General features: G+C 42.9%; 1 protein-coding gene across 3 annotated transcripts in view; it reads right to left on the reverse strand.

The window, feature by feature from the left end:
• AMN1 (antagonist of mitotic exit network 1 homolog) overlaps positions 1 to 22,251 on the reverse strand; it is a 279,533-nt gene that overhangs the window by 237,573 nt on the left and 19,709 nt on the right. For all 3 annotated transcript variants that reach the window (XM_073621864.1, XM_073621863.1, XM_073621865.1), the window contains exon 2: positions 2,753 to 2,885. In XM_073621864.1, the coding sequence (XP_073477965.1) occupies positions 2,753 to 2,885 (133 nt within the window). The remainder of the gene's footprint in view (positions 1 to 2,752; positions 2,886 to 22,251) is intronic.

A 22,251-nucleotide genomic window follows, 5' to 3' on the forward strand; every position in this document is an offset into this window, starting at 1 on the left:
CTGATTTAAAAACATTCAATAAAATTGTGACGTGGCCAAATTAAGGGCTGTCTTCTTATTTGCAAAATAGAGCTTTCTTTTGGTGATAATTGATCACCACTGGGTTTTTTATTTTTTGCGGTATAAATGAAAAACAGCCAATAAAAAATTTCATTCAGTTCTTTCAAAATCAGTTTAGGCCAAAATGTATTCTGCTACATGTCTTTGACAAAAAAAAAAAAATCCCAATAAGTGTATATTATTTGGTTTGCGTGAACGTTATCGTGTCTGGTATAGGTACTGGAATTTTAATTTTATTTTTCTTCTACTAGTAATGGTAGTGATCACTTATAGTGGGACTGTGATGGTAGCTTCCTTCCCTGAATGACAAAGCCGATCAGCGGGGCCAGCATCCACTGATCAGCTTGTGCTGTAACAAATCACAGCATAGCCAGGGTGGGCGCGTATCCACTACCCGGAAGCACTGATTAAGTATCAGGTATCAGATACCCGATCCAGTGCAGAGCGCCCTGCCCTGCCACAGTATATCTGCATGGGGAGGTCGGCAAATGGTTAAACACAGTGATGTAATCATTGTGCTTCTCTATGCAATGCAGCCAGATCATGGCCAGTGGCAGGGGCCAGGAGGGTGCTATAGTGATGAGTGGCAATACTCCTGTGTGATACCGAGCTTCCATGATTGAAAGAACTAAAATCTTATGAATAAAAGGGTAGAGCCAGGGGACTGTCAGGCTAAGACGGAAAGAGCTAGATCAGTGGTTCTCAACTCTAGTCCTCAGGACCCACCAACAGACCAGATTTTAAGTATTACCTTGGGGAGTTGCAGACTAGAATACTGCAGTCACTGAGCAGCAAGTGATATCACCTGTGATGTATTTCAGCTATCTTGCAAACCTGGGCTGTTAGCGGGTCCTGAGGACAGGAGTGAAGAACCACTGAGATAGATGATTCTGAAAATGAGGCAGAATCTGACTTACTCTGAAATCAGAGCAAGCAACTTCAGTACAGGGGAGGAGACTGCATAACTGTGCAAGACTGAAGGTAAGGCTGGAGTTTAGCTTTAAAGTGATTGTAAATTCTTTTTTTTTTTTTTTTTTAAATAACAAACATGTTATACTTATCTCCTCTTTGCAGTTGGTTTTGCACAGAGCAGCCTGGATCCTCCTCTTCTCGGGTCCCTCTTTGCAGCTCCTGGTCTCTCCCTCTTATCGAGTGCCCCCTCAGCAAGCAGCTATCTATGGGGGCACCCGAGCCGAGTCAGAGCTCCGTGTATCCATTCAGACACGGAACCCAGACCCGACCCGGCCCCCTCTCCCGATTGGCTAACTGACTTTGATTGACAGCCTCGAGAGCCAATAGCGCTGCTGTTGTGTCTCAGCCAATCTGGAGGAGTGTCCCGAACAGCTTAGACACTCATGGACATCGCTGGAAAGAGGTGGGGCTCAGGTAAGTAATAAGGGGGGTGCTGGGGAGGCTGCTACACACAAAAGGTTTTTTTATCTTAATGCATAGAATGCAATAAGATAAAAAACCTTATGCCTTTACAAACCCTTTAAGGTTGAACCTCAAGCAACATCCAGAATAATCCCTGCACTTTTTTTGAGCTAATTGTACCTGTATTAGTGCACTTGCGACACAAACAACAATCTTGTTCTGAAAAATGGTATATTAGTGCAAATATAAAAAGTGTCACGGACAGTATGCAATTGTTCTCCTGCACTTTGGCTACCCTCAGGTTAAGTTTACACTGGCATTAAAAGCAGGCATTTGAGAGGCGTTAAAAACGCCCCTCAAACACCTATGCAAATAATACAATGGACAGCACACAGTGAAGTGTTAGCGTCGCATCGCTTCAAAACTGAAGACTCATGTCGAGTCAGGAGGCGTTTGAAGCCTTTCAACGCCTTCCATTCAAGTCTATGATGATGCTTCGAAAACGCTCTGGCAGGCAGCTACAGTGCGGTTGAGGGGCGCAAGATTAGCTTTTTAACTGTAATAGAATAGGCGTTTGTGGAAGAGTTTTAACGTGCCTTAACGCTCATCAAAAGCTTCAAAACTGCCCATACGGCGTTTGGGGAGCATTTTTAACTCATCAGTAACACTTGTAAAAAGCCTAACACCCACACTAAAGCTCATTAAAGCGAGTCTAATGCCCATATTAATGCTATAGGAGCATTTGTTAAGCGTTACAAATTTAGTACAGTTTGAACAAGCCATTACTTGCTAAAATTGTCAACAATGAGTGCTAAGTAGGACGTCCTACCTTTACTAGCAACCCAGATCAGTTCATGGTAGTGTGAAATTAAATGTTGCAGCTTTCCAGTAGACCCATAGGTATTTTTCATCCTTGTACACCTAAAAAATGTGTTGAATAGGAGAGGTCTGCCTTTCCCACAGTCAAATGATTAGATTCATAATATCAGGTAAGTGCAACTCCAGTGCAATAAACCTAAGCTGTTTGTGAAGAATACCAAATTCCGCGTCATTCCAATGTCTCAGCTTCATTAGTTTCCAAATCACTGACCTAATGTAAGAAAGCAGTTCAGATTTTGTTACCCTAACAGATGTTACCCTAACTTTTTTTTTTTTTTGGGACAGTGGCACTGAAAACATTAAACGCCCGTCGGTCAGGTATTTTGTATTTGAAGAAGAAGTTATGCAATGGCAGCCTAGGTTAATCTCTCATGACAGGTGTACTTTAGCATTATAAAAGTATTTTGAAATAAATTAAAAATTCTCTTATTCTCCTTACCCGCCTTATGTTGGCATCTGTGAGAAGCCCTTGGACACACAGAAGCTTTATCAGTTTGTCCTTTAAGTTTGGTGGGAGGGGTTCTATCTCTGACTCGTACCGAGCGAGGTTCTTTGAAAGGCAAATCAGACACCTGTAGGGAAGAATAACATGCTGAGATAACAGAAAGCCAAACCGTTCTTAATGCTGACAAGGAGGAAAGGATCAGTGATAATAAATCCATTACAGTGGAACCTTGGATTACAAGCATAATCCGTTCCAGGAGAATGCTTGCAATCCAAAGCACTCGCATATCAAAGCGAGTTTCCACATAGAAGTCAATGGAAACAAAGATAATTAGTTCCGCATTGACTTCTATTGCATGCAATACCGCATGTAGCCAGAGGTGGGGGGCGCCCGAGAGCCTCGGAAATACTCGGGGACAGCTCAGGTGAACTCGGAAACCCTCAGAAAGGCTCGGAAACACTCGGGAATGGAGTATTTACGAGTGATTCTGAGTATTTCCCCACGCACCTCTGGACAAATGTGCTACTGCACACCCCATTAGCTTGAATTCTGCTTGTTTTGTGAGACAACAGGATTTAAAAAGAAAAAGTTGCTTTTCTTTCAAAACGCTTGTTAACCGCGTTACTCGTTAACCAAGGTTCCACTGTATAACAAAACGTCAGCCAAAAATAACATGATAAAAATAAATAGCCCATGGAAAGATAAATTAAAGTGGTATTAAAACTAAAAGCGAACATTTATTACATTGCACCTTACGAATTGTTAGATGTGGTTATTGCATTAGTTTTCTTTTGTTAGGCTTTTTTTTCTTTAATTTCACCTGGTAATCTTGCCAATAAGTTTGCTGTTTTTCAACAGAGCAAGCTGTCCTGCAGGTGCAGCAGTTAGAGGGCTGAGACAAACCATTTACCTCTGACAGGAATGTTTACAATGATCAGCTTTTGTTCATTTATGTAAAAAGGAAAAAAACTGTTACTCTAAATGCTTAAAGCGGAACTTCACTTGAAAAGGGTAGTTATGCTTTTTTCTCCTCCTCTCCTCTTTGGGACAGTGGCACTGAAAACATTAAACATCCATCAGTCAGGTATTTTGTATTTGCAGAAGAAGTTATACAGCTTTTTTTTGTTTTTTTTTTAGGTACCTATTTGTGGCAGGTATTTGTCTGCCTACAACAGCCTCCTGGGACATGTCACAGGTCCCAGAAGGCTGTGGGTCCATTCACAAAGCGCAGCACGGCTCCCACATGTGCAGTGGAGAGCCAGCTGTGAAGCTGCAGGAAGTCACAGCCGGCTTCCCATATCCAAGATGGTGGTGCCGGGGACTGGTGAAGATCCGGCCCAGGTGAGAACAGTACTTGATCCCTGGACTGGTAAGTGCATGTTTATTAAAAGTCAGCAGCTACAGTATTTGCTTTTTTTTTTCCAGAACAAAGTTCCTTTTTAATATGTGTGTGTTGAAATTTGGCTTCAATTTGTTTAGTGTATTTAAATCTACTAATCTATCTAATACTCCCCTACCACCAGACTGACAGTGCTGCTGTTCAAAGGTGCCCCTGTGCTTCTACATCCAGAGTGCAGGCATTCTAATACAGGAAGTGTGTTACTGGCAGATCACCAGGTGAAAATACAGTGGAAAAAAAAGCCAAAAAAAGAAAACTAATGCAGCCACTATATTTTTGGCTTTGGGTTTAATACCGCTTCAACAAAAACAGCCTTTGCTGCAATATTCACTTTAAATCCAGAGATTTCCCCCTTCAGTACTGTTTTGTGCCACCAGATGCCCTCATTATGAAGGCCAGCATAATTCAGGTAGTCCTGGATCTGCCCCAGCCTGTACTGCACAGTGAAAGAATGCTTCATGTCATCAAATGAACTGATCAGTTCATTATGCTGCTTCTCCCTCTCACACCCCAAGCCCTGCTGTACAGGGACTGCAAGGGGCTGATACCAAGTGCAATCTAGGTACTTACACTGACTGCATTTAAAATTATATTTAATGATGTATCAGTGATTGCATTATTGTGTATATTTCATATCATCCTTGAGTGCAGCGTAAATACTATGCACATACAAGCCTGAGGAAAATGTACTACAACCCCTGGCAAAAAGTATGGAATCACCAGTCCCTGAGGATGTTCCTTCAGTTGTTTATTGTTGTAAAAAAAAAGCAGATCACAGACATGGCCAAAAACTAAAGGCATTTCAAATGGCAACTTTCTGGCTTTAAGAAACACTAAAATAAATCAAGAAAAATAATTGTGGTGGCCAGTAACAGTTAGATTTATAGAACAAGCACAGGCAATAAATTATGGAATCACTGAATTCTGAGGAAAAAATTATGGAATCATGAAAAACAAACAAACAAAATAACACTCCAACACATCACTAGTACTTTGTTGCACCACCTCTGGCTTTTATAACTGCTTGCAGTCTCTGAGGCATTGACTTAATGAGTGATAAACAGTACTCTTCATCAATCTGGCTCCAGCCTTTTCTGATTGCTGTTGCCAAATCATCTTTGCAGGTTGGAGCCTTGTCATGGACCATTTTCTTTAACTTCCACCACAGATTTTCAATTGGATTGAGATCCGGACTGTTTGCAGGCCATGACATTGACCTTATGTGTCTTTCTTCAAGGAATTCTTTCACAGTTTTTGCTCTATGGCAAGATGCATTATCATCTTGATAAATGATTTCATCATCCCCAAACATCCTTTCAATAGATGGGATAAGAAAAGTGTCCAAAATTTCAATGTAAACCTGTGCATTTATTGAAGATTTAATGACCGCCATCTCCCCAGTGCCCTTACCTGGCATGCAGCAACATATCATAATTGACTGTGGAAATTTGCATGTTTTCTTCAGACAGTCATCTGCATTAATCTCATTGGAATGGCACCAAACAAAAGTTCCAGCATCATCACCTTGCCCAATGCAGATTCGAGATTCATCACTGAATATGACTTTCATCCAATCATCCACAGTCCACAATTGCCTTTCCTTAGCCCATTGTAACCTTGTTTTTTGTGTTTAGGTGTTAGAGATGGCTTTCTTTTAGCTTTTCTATATGTAAATCCCATTTCCTTTAGGCGGTTTCTTACAGTTCGGTCACAGATGTTGACACCAGTTTCCTCCCATTTGTTCCTCATTTGTTTTGTTGTACATTTTCTGTTTTCAAAGCATATTGCTTTAAGTTTTCTGTCTTGACGCTTTGATGTCTTCCTTGGTCTACCAGTATGCTTGCCTTTAACCACCTTCCCATGTTGTTTGTATTTGGTCCATGTTTTAGACACAGCCGACTGTGAACAACCAACATCTACGTGATGATTTACCCTCTTTACCTACATACTAACAAGCAGATTTAATCTGATGCAGGTGTTAGTGTTTGTAATGAAAATTTACAGGGTGATTCCATAATTTTTTCCTCAGAATTGAGTGATTCCATAATTTATTCCCTGTGCTTGTTCTATAAATCTAACTATTACTGGCCACCACAATTATTTTTCTTGATTTATTTTAGTGTTTCTTAAAGCAAGAAAGTTGCCATTTGAAATGCCTTTAGTTTTTGGCCATCTCTGTGATCTGCTTTTTTTCTACAACAATAAACAACTGAAGGAACATCCTCAGGGACTGGTGATTCCATAATTTTTGCCAGGGGTTGTAGGAGTTGTTAACAGATGCTCCGAAGCACAGCCTTCTTGTAGTACCTTCTGCTGCATTTTTTAAGCCTAATAATATACATTTGCAAAAACATCTAGCCTCTACACATGTAACCACAGGCTGCTTTCGGATGTGGCTTAGGATTCGAGACTCGTCTAGAAATGTGAATTAGTAGATCTCACCCAAAGAATAAAAAATCCAATACATTTCAGCTTACCAGTCCATCACTGTGGTGGCTGCAAGTTTTTCTTATGAGACGTTATTCATTTATGTTCACCTGCTAACTCCAGTAACACACTTTTTGTCCTAGGGTGACAACCCTCACTCACTGTATTGCACCTATGGAGATGTTGTTCCCCAGACCTATCCAAGGTTGACACCTCCTCCTCCATAATATAAGGGAGGAGAACCAGTCCTATAAATTCCTCTTCTTGTTCATTTCTTCTTTGCATATTGCTACTTTAGCTGATAGATCCAACAATACTTTTTAACTTTTAATAGAGTTTGGGAAGGAGTAAACCACTACTTGCTTCTTTAATGTTTTACATCATGAAGAGTACCCAATCATATGTTATTTTCTATTCTAGAAAAATGGCATTCGATAGGTTGCTTTTGCTCTTTTACCCAAAAGGTGATTGGACCTGATGGTAGCCAACCTAAATCAAAATAGCAACAGGATTGCACACCTGTTGTGGCGACTATGAGTGGTTTTCACTCTCATTTTTTGGATGTTAAATTTGTTTACATTATGGAAGTCCAACCGGAGGAGCTAAAAACACACACAGGTAGAGGGGAACCATCAAAGACTGCCAGATGGACAGGAATAGAGTAAAGGACCATTCACACGGGCTGAATATCGGGCTGTATTGGGCGAATCAGTAGAAACCAGCTGAGATTTGGCCCATGTGTACGACAGCAGATCCGACAGAAGCCAGCCGAACATCCATCTTCCGTCAAAGGGGCATGCCCAAAAAAGGTCTGCTGATCGGCATTAGATCAGCGCACTCAGTCAATGGCTGGGTGTGTCCTAGCGGGGGGCCATCTTCCTGTCAGAACACAATAGCTCAGCGGGGAGATCGATGTACTAACATTGGATTGTTAGCACAGTATCTTCTCCCAAGCGCTTCAGTTTTTTTGTTCAGCCCACTGGGTTTAACGAAAAAAAAAACTGATAGTGTGTACCAGGCTTTAGGAATTATGACAGGGTGATCCCAGTTTGGTTATCCAAGACATACAAAAAGACAAGGGCTGATTTGAGTCCACCAGTCTCCAACTATAATTAAAGGGCAGGTAAACCCTAACAATTAACTTTTGTTATTTCTTCCCTTTTAGTCAGTTAAATATAATTTAATTTATTTATTATTTATTTCGGGTAATTATATAGCGCCATCAATTTATATTGTACACATCAGGCCCTGCCCTCATGTAGCTTACAATCTAAGGTCTGAAGTAGAATATAAAGTATCGAACCAGGCAGAACTTCAGCAATGCAGGTTTATTAACAGCTGATAACATACAGGTTTATGTTCAAAATATTACAATATACAGGTCTAATTTATACAGTTTCTTACAATGCATGCATATTAGATATAAATATTCTTATCCTCTACCCCAATTGATACAATTGTGAATTGTTCTTACCTTGAACCAGAATGGGTCTTTACTGCCAATTCTTGGGAACCTCTCACCTGATAGGGACCAGCCAATTGGCCGGTGGTCTGGTCTCCTCACAGAGTTCTGGGTTCCAGCTCAACCAAGTTTGTGAGGGAAATTCACCTGAGACCACACTCTGGAACAAGTCAAGAAGTCTTCTCTGACTCGTACGAGGAGACAAGTTGTGGACAGATACTTGCCCATTGGTTCTGACCTCTATGACCCGTGCAATAGGGCAGCATACACAGAGTTCAGCCTTATGAGCTCCTATCTGACTTGTCCGAGGGGACAAGTTAGGACAGATACTTGCCCATTGGTTCTGACCTCTATGACCCGTGCAATAGGGCAGCATACACAGAGTTCAGCCTTATGAGCTCCTATCTGACTTGTCCGAGGGGACAAGTTAGGACAGATACTTGCCCATTGGTTCTGACCTCTATGACCCGTGCAATAGGGCAGCATACACAGAGTTCAGCCTTATGAGCTCCTATCTGACTTGTCCGAGGGGACAAGTTAGGACAGATACTTGCCCACTGGTTCTGACCTCTGTGACCCGTGCAATAGGACAGCATACACAGAGTTCAGCCTTATGAGCTCCTATCTGACTTGTCCGACTAACAATTACAGAGCTTGCATTTATATACCATTTCCCAAGTCTTATCTCAACTTATCTCTTACATATGATTGGTCGCTAAGATCTACATCAAAGTAACCAATCATAAATCTGACACCTGTTCTACAACCAGATAAACTTAATTATTCCCAAAATTCCTATATGTTCATTAAAGTGATTTATAACTGTTTTTGTCCAATTAAAAACACCTGTATAGAGACAGTCTGGCACCCAGCTGTGTTATCAGACTCTCCTTATCTTGATACTAGCTTCAAGGATGACAGATTTATGACATTTGGAAAATGAACTTTCAATAACCCCACCAGATGTGTTATATGTCTCCCTATATGTATGTATTTTAACAGTTTTAATGAGGACACAAGCAGACCTTTGTTTGACCTTGTCAAACTTAATTTAATGTTCTGTACATAACTTTCCTGTATTCCACCTAATTATTTTAACCACCTGTTTTGTTATCTGTCTGAGACCATTCTACATAACTTGAATCTATTCTAATGAACTTCATCCAGTAGACTATCTTAATACATTTTCGAGAACACCTGTTTACAAGTACTTGTCATAAAGCAGAGGTCATTTAAAGTTCAACACTTATAAATGAAGACTTTCTAAATCTGGAAAACACAGTATACATTATTAAAGATTAATAATTGTTGCTTTACTTATTGAATAATAATATTGATAAAACCACTACTATATAATAATATAAATAATAATAATAATAATAATAATAATAATAATAATTATCAATAAAATATATGCAAATCAATATATACAATATGAAATACATTGGCTAATATGAGATTCCACAACATGTCCCTAACTCACATTCATACATACAGTTAGGTCCATATACACCATCTCACAAAAGTGAGTACACCCCTCACATTTTTGTAAATATTTTATTATATCTTTTCATGTGATAACACTGAAGAAATTACACTTTGCTACAATGTAAAGTAGTGAGTGTACAGCTTGTATAACAGTGTACATTTGCTGTCCCTTCAAAATAACTCAACACATAGCCATCAATGTCTAAACCTCTGGCAACAAAAGTGAGTACACCCCCTAAGTGAAAATGTCCAAATTGGGCCCAAAGTGTCAATATTTTGTGTGGCCACCATTATTTTCCAGCACTTCGGAGACTGGGCATGGAGTTCACCAGAGCTTCACAGGTTGTAACTGGAGTCCTCTTCCACTCCTCCATGACAACATCACGGAGCTGGTGGATGTTAGAGACCTTGCGCTCCTCCGCCTTCCGTTTGAGGATGCCCCACAGATGCTCAATAGGGTTTAGGTCTGGAGACATACTTGGCCAGTCCATCACCTTTACCCTCAGCTTCTTTAGCAACGCAGGGGTTGTCTTGGAGGTGTGTTTGGGGCCGTTATGTTGAAATGCTGACCTGTGGCCCAGTCTCCGAAGGGAGGGGATCATGCTCTGCTTCAGTATGTCACAGTACACGTTGGCATTCATGGTTCCCTCAATGGAGCTGTAGCTACCCATTTCCCGCAGCACTCATGCAGCCCAAGACCATGACACTCCCACCACCATGCTTGACTGTAGGCAAGACACACTTGTCTTTGTACTCCTCACCTGGTTGCCGCCACACACACTTGACACCATCTGAACCAAATCTTGGTCTCATCAAGGTCCCACAGGACATGGTTCCAGTAACCCATTTCCTTAGTCTGCTTGTCTTCAGCAAACTGTTTGCGGGCTTTCTTGTGCATCATCTTTAGAAGAGGCTTCCTTCTGGGACGCCAGCCATGCAGACCAATTTAATGCAGTGTGTGGCGTATGGTCTGAGCACTGACAGGCTGACCCCCCCACCCCTTCAAAAACTCTGCATCAATGCTGGCAGAACTCTCATCTATTTCCCAAAAACAACCTCTGGATATGATGCTGAGCACGTGCACTCAACTTCTTTGGTCGACCATGGCGAGGCCTGTTCTGAGTGGAACCTGTCCTATTAAACCACTGTATGGTCTTGAGCCACCGTGCTGCAGCTCAGTTTCAGGGTCTTTGCATTTTTCTTATAGCCTAGGTCATCTTTATGTAGAGCAAAAATTCTTTTTTTCAGATCCTCAGATAGTTCTTTGCCATGAGGTGCCCTGTTGAACTTCCAGTGACCAGTATGAGAGAGTGAGAGTGATAACACCAAATTTAGCACACCTGCTCCCCATTCACACCTGAGACCTTGTAATACTAACGAGCCACATGACACCAAGGAGGGAAAATGGCTAATTGGGCCCAATTTGGACATTTTCACTTGGTGTACTACTTTTGTTGCCAGCAGTTTAGACATTAATGGCTGTGTGTTGAGTTATTTTAAGGAAACAGCAAATTTACACTGTTATACAAGCAGTACACTCACTACTTTACATTGTAGCAAAGTGTAATTTCTTCAGTCACATGAAAAGATATAATAAAATATTTACAAAAAAGTGAGGGGTGTACTCACGTTTGTAAGATACTGTATATTTGGACACAGGCATAATTTTCATACTTTTTGCTCTGTATGCCACCAGAAAAAAATTAAAACGAAACAATGCAAATAAATTTGAAGTGCAGACTTTCAACTTTAATTCAAGGGGTTGAACATAAAAAGTACACATTTTAGGAACTGCAACCATTTTTATACACAGTGCCCCCATTTTCAGGGGCTCAAATGAATATAATCATAAATAAAATGACTGCCTGAAGTATGGAACCCATGGGTCTTTCTGCTTTTAGTTTTGCCTTCAGCAAGTGAAATGCATGCTCAATTGGGTTGAGATCAGGTGATTGACTCGGCCATTGCAGAATATTCCACTTCTTTTCCTTCAAAAGCTCCTGGGTTGCTTTTGCAGTGTGTTTTGGATCATTGTTCATCTGTACTGTGAAGCGCCATCCAATCAACTTTGCTGCATTTGGCTGAATCTGGGCTGACAGTATATCTCTAAACACTGCAGAATTCATCCGGCTGCTTCTGTCTTCTGTCACATCCTCAATAAACACCAATGAACCAGTGCCACTGGAAGCCATGCATGCCCATGCCATCACACTGCCTCCACCATGTTTTATAGATGACGTTGTGAGCTTTGAATCATGTTTCAGGGCCTTCTCCACTCTTTTTTCTTCCCGTCATTCTGGTACAGATTAATCTTAGTTTCATCCATCCAAAGAATGCTTTTCCAGAACTGGTCTGTTTTTTTTAGATTTTTTTGGCAAAGTCTAATCTGGCTTTTCTATTCTTCAGGCTTATGAATGGTTTGCACCTTGTGGTGAACCCTCTGCATTTGCTCTTGTTAAGTCTTCTCTTGATTGCAGACTTTGTCAATGATACGCCCACCTTCTGTAGAGTGTCCTTCACTTGTCTGGATGTTGTGAATGGGACTATCTTTACCATGGAGAGGATCCTGCGATCTTCCGCCACTGTTGTCTTCCGTGGACGTCCAGGCCTTTTTTTTTTTGATAATCTACAATTTTTATTAGGTTTTAGTATTTTCAATACAAAGATGTAAAACACAATTGAGGGTGTAAAAAAAGGGAAGAGAAGTGGTAATAACAAACAACTCTGGATTGACACAGAGTCTGAAGGCATAGTTAGCTAGGTTACAGCTCTATAGAAAAGGAGGACACAATGCTGGAGAAATAACAGTGAGAGCTTCTCTGTCAGACATTCCATTAGCATGTTCTGTCATTTATAATTGCATGGCCTGCTTTTCCAAAGAAGAAAAAAAAAGGGAAGAAGAGAGGAGAGGGGGAGAGAAGGGAAAAAAGAGGGGAAAAGATGTAATAAACCACCAATCAGCTGGACTCGTCTCTCCTGGGCTCCGAGTGCTTAAAGTGTAGAGGGCAGGGGGGGAGGTCTCATGGAATCAAGGGGGAACCATCCGTTGATACCAAGGATCCCATGTTGCCATATGTCGGTCCACCCGGTCAATTAGTCTAGCCGACATGGACTCCATAACCTCCACGTCCTTGATTCTGGCATAAAGATCAGATAGTGCCGGGGGGTTTCGTGGTTTTCAGTGAAGGGCCACTAGACATCTAGCCACTGTTAATATATGTGTGGCCAATTTTTTGGCTAAACTGGGTAATTTAGGAGGGGGAAGGCCCAATTAAAAAAAAAGGGAGAGGGATATCCACCTCAAACAGCTGGTGGAGCAGTCCCTGGACCAAACGCCAGTAAGGTTGGATGGATGGGCAATTCCAGTAGATATGCAATAACGTGCCCCAGTCCTGGAGACATCTCCAGCAGCAATCCGAGGCCGATGGGTATATAGCGTGTAGGCGAGATGGTGTCAGGTACCAGTAGAAGAGCACCTTGCATGCGTTCTCTTTATAGAGCGTGCACATAGAACTCTTGGTCACCCAAGACCATATAGTGGACCATTGTTCAAGGGACAATTCCTCTCCGAGATGTTCCTCCCATCTGTGCATGTATCTATGTTTCCCCTTAGAGACCATATCATAAGAGTTTATATATGTCTGAAGTCAGTCCTTTCTGTGTGGGGCCTGATAGGATTAAGCATTCGAATGGGGATGGCTTAGAGAATTGGAGAGTTGGGGCAATGGTAAGTGGGTAGTGCCGAATTTAGAGGTAGCCAAAGAAGGCACTACGGGGGGGGAGCTCATGCTTAGTTCTGAGTTCATCGAAGGGTAATAAGACCCTAGACACAGGATTCACCAAGTGGCCATAATGAAAGAGGTTCCTCTGCAACCATGGAGAGACAATCTGGAAGGTTAAGCTGTCGGGTAATTTAGGGTTGTAGAGGAAAGTTGTAACTAAGCAGGCCTCAGTTTAGTTGTCTTCAGATAGTTTGTAGCAAGTTCATAGTGTGTAGTAGGGAGGTGGGGGGGGGACATTGGCATTGGTGTTCCATAATAGGTTGTTCGGGTGGATGGGAGCTAGCCATAATTTGTTTATTTGGGTCCATCGGTTATAGACCGGAAGGGTAACCCAGGATGCTATAGCTCTCAATTGGGCAGCATAGTAGTAATGATGGAGGTGTGGAAAGGCCAAACCCCCATTTTTTCGGGAGGCAAACATGGAGTGGGCTATTCGGTGTTGTTTATAATTCCACCTGAAATTTTTGGAGTTCATTCTGAAGTTTTCTGAGCTGAGCAGATGGGATAGTGTTAGAAAATTTCTTTAATCTAATATCCATCAATTAACAAATATTAACAAATGAATGAATGAATGAAAGAATGAATGGATTAGATCTTTACAGAATAATTGATATATATATATATATATATATATATATATATATATATTAGTTATGGAAAAGGTGAAATTATATAGACTCTTATATTTGTGAAGGTATACATATTGCGGGCGGCACAGTGGTGTAGCACTCTCGCCTAGCAGTAAGAAGGGTCACTGGTTCGAATCCCAACCAGGACACTACCTGCTTGGAGTTTGCATGTTCTCCCTGTGCCTGCGTGGGTTTCCTCCGGGTACTCCGGTTTCCTCCCACACTCCAAAGACATGCTGGTAGGTTAATTGGCTCCTGTCTAAATTGTCCCTAGTATGTATGAATGTGAGTTAGGGACCTTAGATTGTAAGCTCCTTGAGGGTAGGGACTGATGTGAATGTACAATGTATATGTAAAGCGCTGCGTAAATTGACGGCGCTATATAAGTACCTGAAATAAATAAATAAATAAATATTGTTATAAGTGTCATAAACATTCCTATGGAGAACCAAACATGTGTTAGTAATTAGGGATCTTGCGCTGGGTTCTTACCATCCTCCCATGGCAAATGAGATGAAAGGTTTCACATTTCTTAAGATGCAAAAAATTGTGCATATATGAGAATATAAGTTCGTTATACTACAATATTTCTTGAATAGGATATTAATAAGACCATTGGGTTATTTAATGAATATAATATACATACTGATTTATGTAGTATTTGATTTAGATGTTAAAGAAGTTATATCCTATACTTAAAATAGTTTCACACATTGTTCTTGCCCACTCCTCAGGAATGTCAATGCATAGAGACTGAACAACCCCCATTCTTGCGTGAGAGGTGGGAGGGAAGCTATGTCTCATTATAACTTTTAAACCAGCCCTTTTAAAGATAAAGTGGGGGTCAGATTTTAGGAGTAAACGTTAGGAACAGAAGGAGAGCGAGGCTGCAGTTTTGCTTCAGACACACCACGAGACTTTGAAGGAAGCTGCCACATCTACACACACACACATCTGATTCAATCTTCATCTTAAGAATATAATACGCTATTGATGTTGTTATTTTTACATTCTATATTTTGATATTGTTCTTGTAATATTTTGCTATTTTTATTATTAAATCAATTTTTGAGTTTTTACACAAGAACTGAACAGACTTTCCTGGAACTTTTCTCATCAATATGAATTATTGAATATATCAATATTAATAGCATAAAAAACTGTATTTAACAGATAGGCACTGTAGGAAATTTCAGCTTCTAAGACCACCCAGATAGGTTCAGGTAATGCAGGAAGACCTCCGTTGACCCCCAGGCCTGGAGATATCAATAAAGTGACACAGGAGACAGGTTTGCTTAGCCACTTAATGACATCTAATTTGAGTTTGTCAGAAATACAGCATTTATGTCATTTGAGGGATGGGAGGAGTTTTACTAACCTTATACATGTCATTGAAATGAAAATAGGTTCAGTTAATATTTAACTATTAGCTGGTGTTATAAGACAAAAATCTTGCATCATTTTTACTATTAAAGTATTCTCAAACAGGTGTTGAAGGAAGTACTTTATCTTATCAAGAACAAACATGAGCTAGGACAAATTCCATATTCTAGCTAAAATGTATAGGTAACCTTGAGAAGGTTTTCTATAGATAACAACTTAAAGATTATGTGGGTTTCAGTTGAAACTCAAATATGAGTTTTCTCAATTTTCCTGTGAAACATAAAATGGTTTCCTAGAACTAAAATGGAGTCCCTCATGATATGTGCTATGTTCTTTACAGGCACTGGGAGAGTCAGAAAGCAATACAAGAGTTTAGGCAATATAGTCATTTTAACTGAGGCAATGCGTCCAAACCAAGATATTGGGTAATGTCTCCATTTAGTCAAAAGGGATAGTATAGACGCAAATAGGGGTCTGAAGTTTGCATCACATAGGAAATTGTATCGGGGAGTAAGATACACCCCCAAATATTGAATGGCATGGAATTTCCACGTATATGTACAATTATCTGAAAGATGATGCACTTCCGAGGGAGGTAAATTGATTGGGAGGGCATCCGATTTAGCGGGGTTAACCTTGTATCCCCGATAGGGACCCATATTCCTCCAAGAGTTTATGGAGATTAGGGAGGGTCACGTGCGGTCACGTTAGGGTTAGGAGTACGTCATCCACAAACAATGAGACTTTAAATTTGCAACCTCCAACCATTATACCGCTGTTGTTGGGGTCCTGTCGGATCTGGGCCACCAGGGGTTCGATACACGGGCGAAAAGCAACGGGGAGAGCGGACAACCTTGCCTAGTTCTATTCAAAATGGGAAAGGAGGTAGATGCCGCAAAAGGCTTTTTGATAGAGACTGATGGAGTTGCGTATAGGTGCCTAACCTATACGCAACCTAAATGAAGGGTCCCAGAAGGGTTCCGTAGGGCCTGGGGAGCCGAGGTATGGGTATGTTCTCAGAGTTTACGCACTAATAAGGTGTGGGCTTTGTTGCCTTTATCATAGTATAGCTGACGTAGTCTCTGAAGGGCTTTTTCAACCTTGCCTATATCCATACTTTTGAGAACTGCCCATAGGCGTATAATTTCTCTCAAGAGACAGATTGAGGACGAGGCCGTAGGTCTAGATTCTAAGTCCCGTAGTCGCTGTGCTCTGCTGTCTCAGTTGCTTGGTATTTTTCTTCCATTTTCTATACATTGACCGCGTATCACTGTCTTGTGTGCCTCCCAGAGAGTTCCCGCAGAAATCTCTGGGACATCATTCTCTACAAAGTATAGTTTTAAAGTGTTTTCTAACTCCGTCCTACTTGCAACATCCTTCAAGAGGAAGTCATTAAGCCGCCAGTGGAACTGTTTGACCTTGGAAGGTTCTAGTTTGAGTTTCAGAAAGATCAGAGCGTGGTCTGATCATGATATGGGCAGGATGTCTACTTTAGCAAGTACCCGCAGGGAGAGGGAATTTATGAAAAAGTACAGGAACAAATGGGAAATGGAGCGCTGACAGGTGCTATTTTTTAAATAAAAAATGGGACAGTGGTGTGGATCAGGAAGTGTGGTGTTTGCAGGAGGCAAACAGTTGAGGTGGTCGTTAGACCTACAGTACTGGGTACAAATGGATGGGGTAGGCGTCAGCCAGCTTCTCAGAGCAGAAGGGACTCTGTGGGGAAAACAAGCAGAAAAAAAAGAGCAGCGCCACTCTAAGGGTAGTAGTGTGTATAAAAGGCTTTAATAATGTTTAAAATATACACTCACATTTAGGCTGATAAAAACAGGCATGTGGTGTTACACTTTAACATCATGAGATCACATCCGGTGGACCGCTGGGCTGAGGAGGAGTCATTCCCCGGGTGCTTCCGGTGGCGTCCGAAGCTCCAAGGTATGTAGTTCCGTCAGACAGTGCGTCAGCTGGTCCGTGGGTGGAGATGTCAGATGCTGGAGAGCCGGGGGGGGGGCGTGGCCGTAGCGCTCGCGTTCGGAGCATGCGTGCTCCTTCATCAGGCGTGTGTAACGGCCATGACAAGTCCTGATTATATTGGGAGAAGGGGAGGTGCAGAGTTGGATTGATCTGTCCAGCGGCGTTGGTGTGTGTGTCAGACACACGCAGGCTGGTGCAATAGTAGTAAAGCAAAGGGAGCTGTAATGAGGTAGAGAAATGGAATGGTCATGTGGCTCGCAAGGGAGTGTAAAAGCGGATTGTAGGGCTGGGTGGGAAAAAAGAGGTGAAGGGGGAGGGGGGGGGAATAATGATGAGAATGGAAAAATTGATATGAATTGAAAAATAATAATGAAAGAAAGAAAAATAATGTGGGATAGGAGAGAAAAAAATGGAGGATAAGTGATGGTTATGCAAATAAATACAATTTTTAAAAAAAATATATATAAAAAATAATTTTTTTTTATTAAAAAATATATTAGAATATATGAAAAAAATATATAGAAAAATAGGATTAAAAAAGTATTAAAAAGTAAAAAATGAAAAAAATAATAAAGAATAATATTAAAAAAAAAAAAAAAAAATTCATGAAAAAGTAGTCTAACCGCGTGTTTGTGTGCAATGGGTGGGAGTAATGGGAGTATTGACGCTCTGTTGGGTGATCTACACGCCATGCATCAAATAGGGCAAACTTGCGAGGGACCTGATGAAATTGTCAGCATTGTCTGGAGAGGCGTGGGGAGGAGATTTTTTCGGTAAGGGATGTTCTATCCAGAGTAGGGGAGAATGGAAGGTTTAAATCCTCTCCCACGACTAAGAAGGAGTATGTGGTTCTGAATAGGCAGTTGTACACCCTAGATACAAAGTGCATCTGATTCACATTTGGTGCAAAAATGTTGCAAAAAGTTATTTCAGATTGTTGCCATCTGCCACTAAGGATCAAAAACTGACATTGGGGGTCAGAGTAGGAAGATGTGGGTGTGAATGGGAATCCTTTTTTTTATCAAGATGGCCACTCCTGCTTTCTTTTTAGTGCTAGAAGCGGTCATGGTTATGCAGTGATGTGTGTCTGTCAGCTTACCTCCTCCATGTATTTCTTTAGAGACCAGCCTCCCTCACCTGACTGTTTAAATAATCTTCCCTCAGCATAGCTCCACCCCAGCTTCTAATTAGGAACACTATATTAACTCTGGCATTGCAAGCCAACCTTGCTGATCAACCATTGTGTATCCACTGTGTGTTTGGCTTCCTGTTTCCTGCATGCCGTATGCTCTACGTTTGTTTCTGTTACCGACCTTGGTGTCTTCTCGACTATTCCTGTCTTCTTGTGACCTTGACCTTTTGGCGTGTCCCCAACTATTCCTGTCTGCCTGTGACCCTGAACCTTTGGCGTGTACTCTGTTGTTCCTGTCTGCTAGTCGCCCTGACCTCTGCCTTATCCCTTTACTATCCTTGTTGTTCCAGCCTGCTGCTTCCCCTATCTCCTGTAGTCTACCATGAGCTGTGAGACCCTGGGGGCCGCGACCTGGAGCCAGACTGCAGCGCAGATCCCTTACCACTGGAGGCTCTGGTGAACACCTGCTGGCTCTTAGACTCCGCGCCCTGGGGAATCTATGCTCTAGCGCCAACTGGGATCTGTGTTAGTGATCCAGTAGATCTGCTTCCTGAACCTCCCAGGGTTCAATCCGCAGCAGTCAGTCCTAGGGTCCACTACCTTAGCGGTGCACTTCTGACTCCTACGGAGTGCATCTGTCACCTGGTCTCAGGTGACCTGACAGAAGCTAAGAACCCTATGGGGAAAAAATCTTGACGCCAACGCCAGAGTGCCTGTTTTGTTAAAATGTGTTTCTTGTACAAATTTTACCTCCGCTCCAGAATCTCTGAAGCTCCTCAGTGCCAACTGCCTAAAATCTGAGTTAAGACCATTAACATTATGCGAGTAAACTTGTACCAGGTTGAGGGTGGGGTGTGAGCAGGGGGTATTGTGAGTACGTATGTTTAAGTGTTGTATGCTTATCAAACCCAGAGGCTCAGGAAGACGAGACTTGAGACCAGAGATGGCGGCCATCGCACATGGAGAGAGAATGGTGCACAGGGGAGAAAAGCCGTAAGAGAGAAGAAAGGAGAAAAAACAAAAACATGTAAAGATAATTCACAATTCTCAGAACAGATAACGAAGGTCCATCAATAGACCAATAGTTTCATGTTACGGCCATCGTCCAACGGGAGCGAGGGGGGTAAGTGATGATTAGGAAGTAACTTTAAATCACTAAACAACTTAGGTGGGTAGTGTCAGATACCGAACTTCAACTGGTACCTATGATCTGGACGAAAAGTGGATAGGACTAATTGGATGGGGAAAACGAGGTTCAGGTCCACATCCCTTGTACAACATGTAAAAGAAAAGTTCCTCAAAAAACGGGACTTATGATCTGGGACCTGCTAAAGAACAAAGCGTTTGAAGGCTATATAAAAGCTAGGGGACAATACTAGTCACTTAAAGAGGAAGTAAACCCTCTCTTTAAAAAAAAAAACAAAAAACACCCTGCAGGCCAAAGGCATAATGAGCTAGTATGCATAGCATCATTATGAATTACTTGCCTGAGATCGAAGCCCCCGAAGCGACTCTCGTTCACCTCATCCGTCGCTGACATGTTGACTCAGCGTGTCTTCCGGCGCTGTGACTGGCCGGAGCAGCGATTACGTCACTCCCGCGCATGCGCGCTAGTGCCGCCACTAACGGCATGATCGCCGTTAGAAGCGACACGCTCAGTGCGCCTGCGCCCGATGTCTATGGCGCAAGCGCCGTAGACATCGGTGCTGCTATTTCTGCAAATATCTCCTAAACCTTTTAGGTTTGGGAGATATTTCTTGCACCTACAGGTAAGCCTTAGTCTAGGCTTACCTGTAGGTTAAAGCGGTTGTAATGGGTTTACAACCACTTTAAGGAACAACCTGCATATGTAGTCAGAAACATGCGTGATGCAAAACACAGTCGCCGGGTCGTCCCCACCCAGGCCGAGCGCCAGGAGAGCAACCTCCCTGATGAGATGGCCCAGACGCCGACGAGCCCGTCGGAAGACAGGCCATCCAGGAGGGACGAAGGCCATCCCCTGCAGGGAGGGGACAATAACCTGGGGAGGAAAAAGTAAATCAGTTATTGATATAAATATAAACTTCAACTTTGGTTAACTGTGGAAAGACAAAGTGTTCCTCCAGGTTTGGGCCTGTCATCTGTAAAAATAGATCAAAAAGGGCATTATTAGCCACGGCAGTTCTCAGGCTGGCCGTTGCTTGGGATTCTTACGGGGGGAGTCAGGGGGTCGTCCCCTCCTCTTCACAGGAACCCTTTGCCAGCCGATCGATGGGGGAGGAGGAGGAGGGGGGATGATATCCCAACCCGGGAGGTCTTGATTGGGGATGTTAAGAGTCTCACAAAAGAAATGAATGTCCTCAGGTACTCGAAGTGTTGCTGTCTTTCCGGGATGCGTAGCCGTCAGGCTAACGGAGAATCCCCAACGGTAGGTGATAGTGTTATCCTGCAAGGAGCGAAGGAGCGGTTGAAGTAGCCTACGCGTCTGTAGGGTGATCCAGGATAGATCAGGAAAGAGTTGGATTGGAGTGCCATCCACAAGGATAGGTTTAATCACCCAGGCTTTGCGCATGATGTCCTCCTTTAAAGATAATGAGTGCACTCTGCAGATGACATCTCTAGGTTTGGACGCTTGGTCTGTAGGCTTCAAAGCTCTGTGGGTCCTGGGCCCCAGCATGTGGAAGCAGGGACTCCCAGCAAGTTGTTGAAGATTGTATGGAGGACTGATCGCAGATCCTCCGGGCCAGAAAACTCTGGGAGACCCCGGATCTTGATGTTGTTGCGGCGGTTGCGATTGTCCAAACCTTCTGTTGGGATTGGAGTCGATGGACAGTGAGTTTAGTGGCTTGCAGGTCCTCATCTAGGTCCTCCACCTGAGTGGCCAGCTGATGAAAGTCTGCTGGTAGAGTTTTAATCTCACTACAACAGGCTTCTTTGACCTCAGAGATCAGCAGCTTAAAGTCATCTTTGGTGGGTAGTGAGTGTAGTTGTTCCCACCAGGAGACCCGTTCTTCTGCTGCAAGAATGGATGGTATTCTGGGCAGAGCCTGATGGTGGGCTGGTCCTGGTATTCTGGTCTTCCATCTGTTTTGGTGGTGCTGGACGCAGATGGGTGTCAGGCGGGGGAGCAGGGAGGGCAAAAGCTCCGGGCGGTTAAGCAAGTGGTGCTGGATCCACGGAAGCAAAGCATCTCTGTGGCTTTTGTGAGCCTGGGACTGCAGATGGGGTCTGGAATGCAGGAGAAATAGGCCTCAACTGTGGCAGGGATTGTGAGCAACCCGATTGGGATGTGGGGGGGCGTCCCCAATGTTGGAAGGCCAGTGGAGTGCCCCAAAGGGAGAGTGAGTAAAGTCCAGGGCCATTAGAGGGTGAGGGGACAGGAGAGGGACTCGCCCACAGAGCTGTTGGAAATGTCCCGACGTCCTGCCAGCAAGATGGCGGCGGTTGTTCCCCATGGTGAGGTGGAGATGGGCCGTGCAGGGCTGGCGGGGCTGGTCTGCTGCGGGTTATCATACCGCTTGAGATAGTGTCCATGGAACCCGCTGTAGCCGACTGCATCGTTCCCAGGGCCTCTGGAGGAGGAGGAGATGGCTGTGTGGCGCGTTGCGGCGTCATGTTGTCCGTCTCCCTCATGGTAGATCCCAGGAGCGGGGAGAAGTAGGACTGGATCAGGGGACCTTGTGGATTAAGGTGTCCTGCGGTTCCCCCGTTTCTGTGATCTGCTGGCTCGATTTCTGCCCATCGGTCTTAAGTTGTGTCCCTGTTAGAACCTTCACTACAGCAGGTCCATGGAGAGCAGGGAGATCACACGTCCATCACGCTCAGCATCCAACCACGC

Source organism: Aquarana catesbeiana, linkage group LG03 (genome assembly GCF_042186555.1).
Source record: "Aquarana catesbeiana isolate 2022-GZ linkage group LG03, ASM4218655v1, whole genome shotgun sequence".
NCBI lineage: Eukaryota > Metazoa > Chordata > Amphibia > Anura > Ranidae > Aquarana > Aquarana catesbeiana.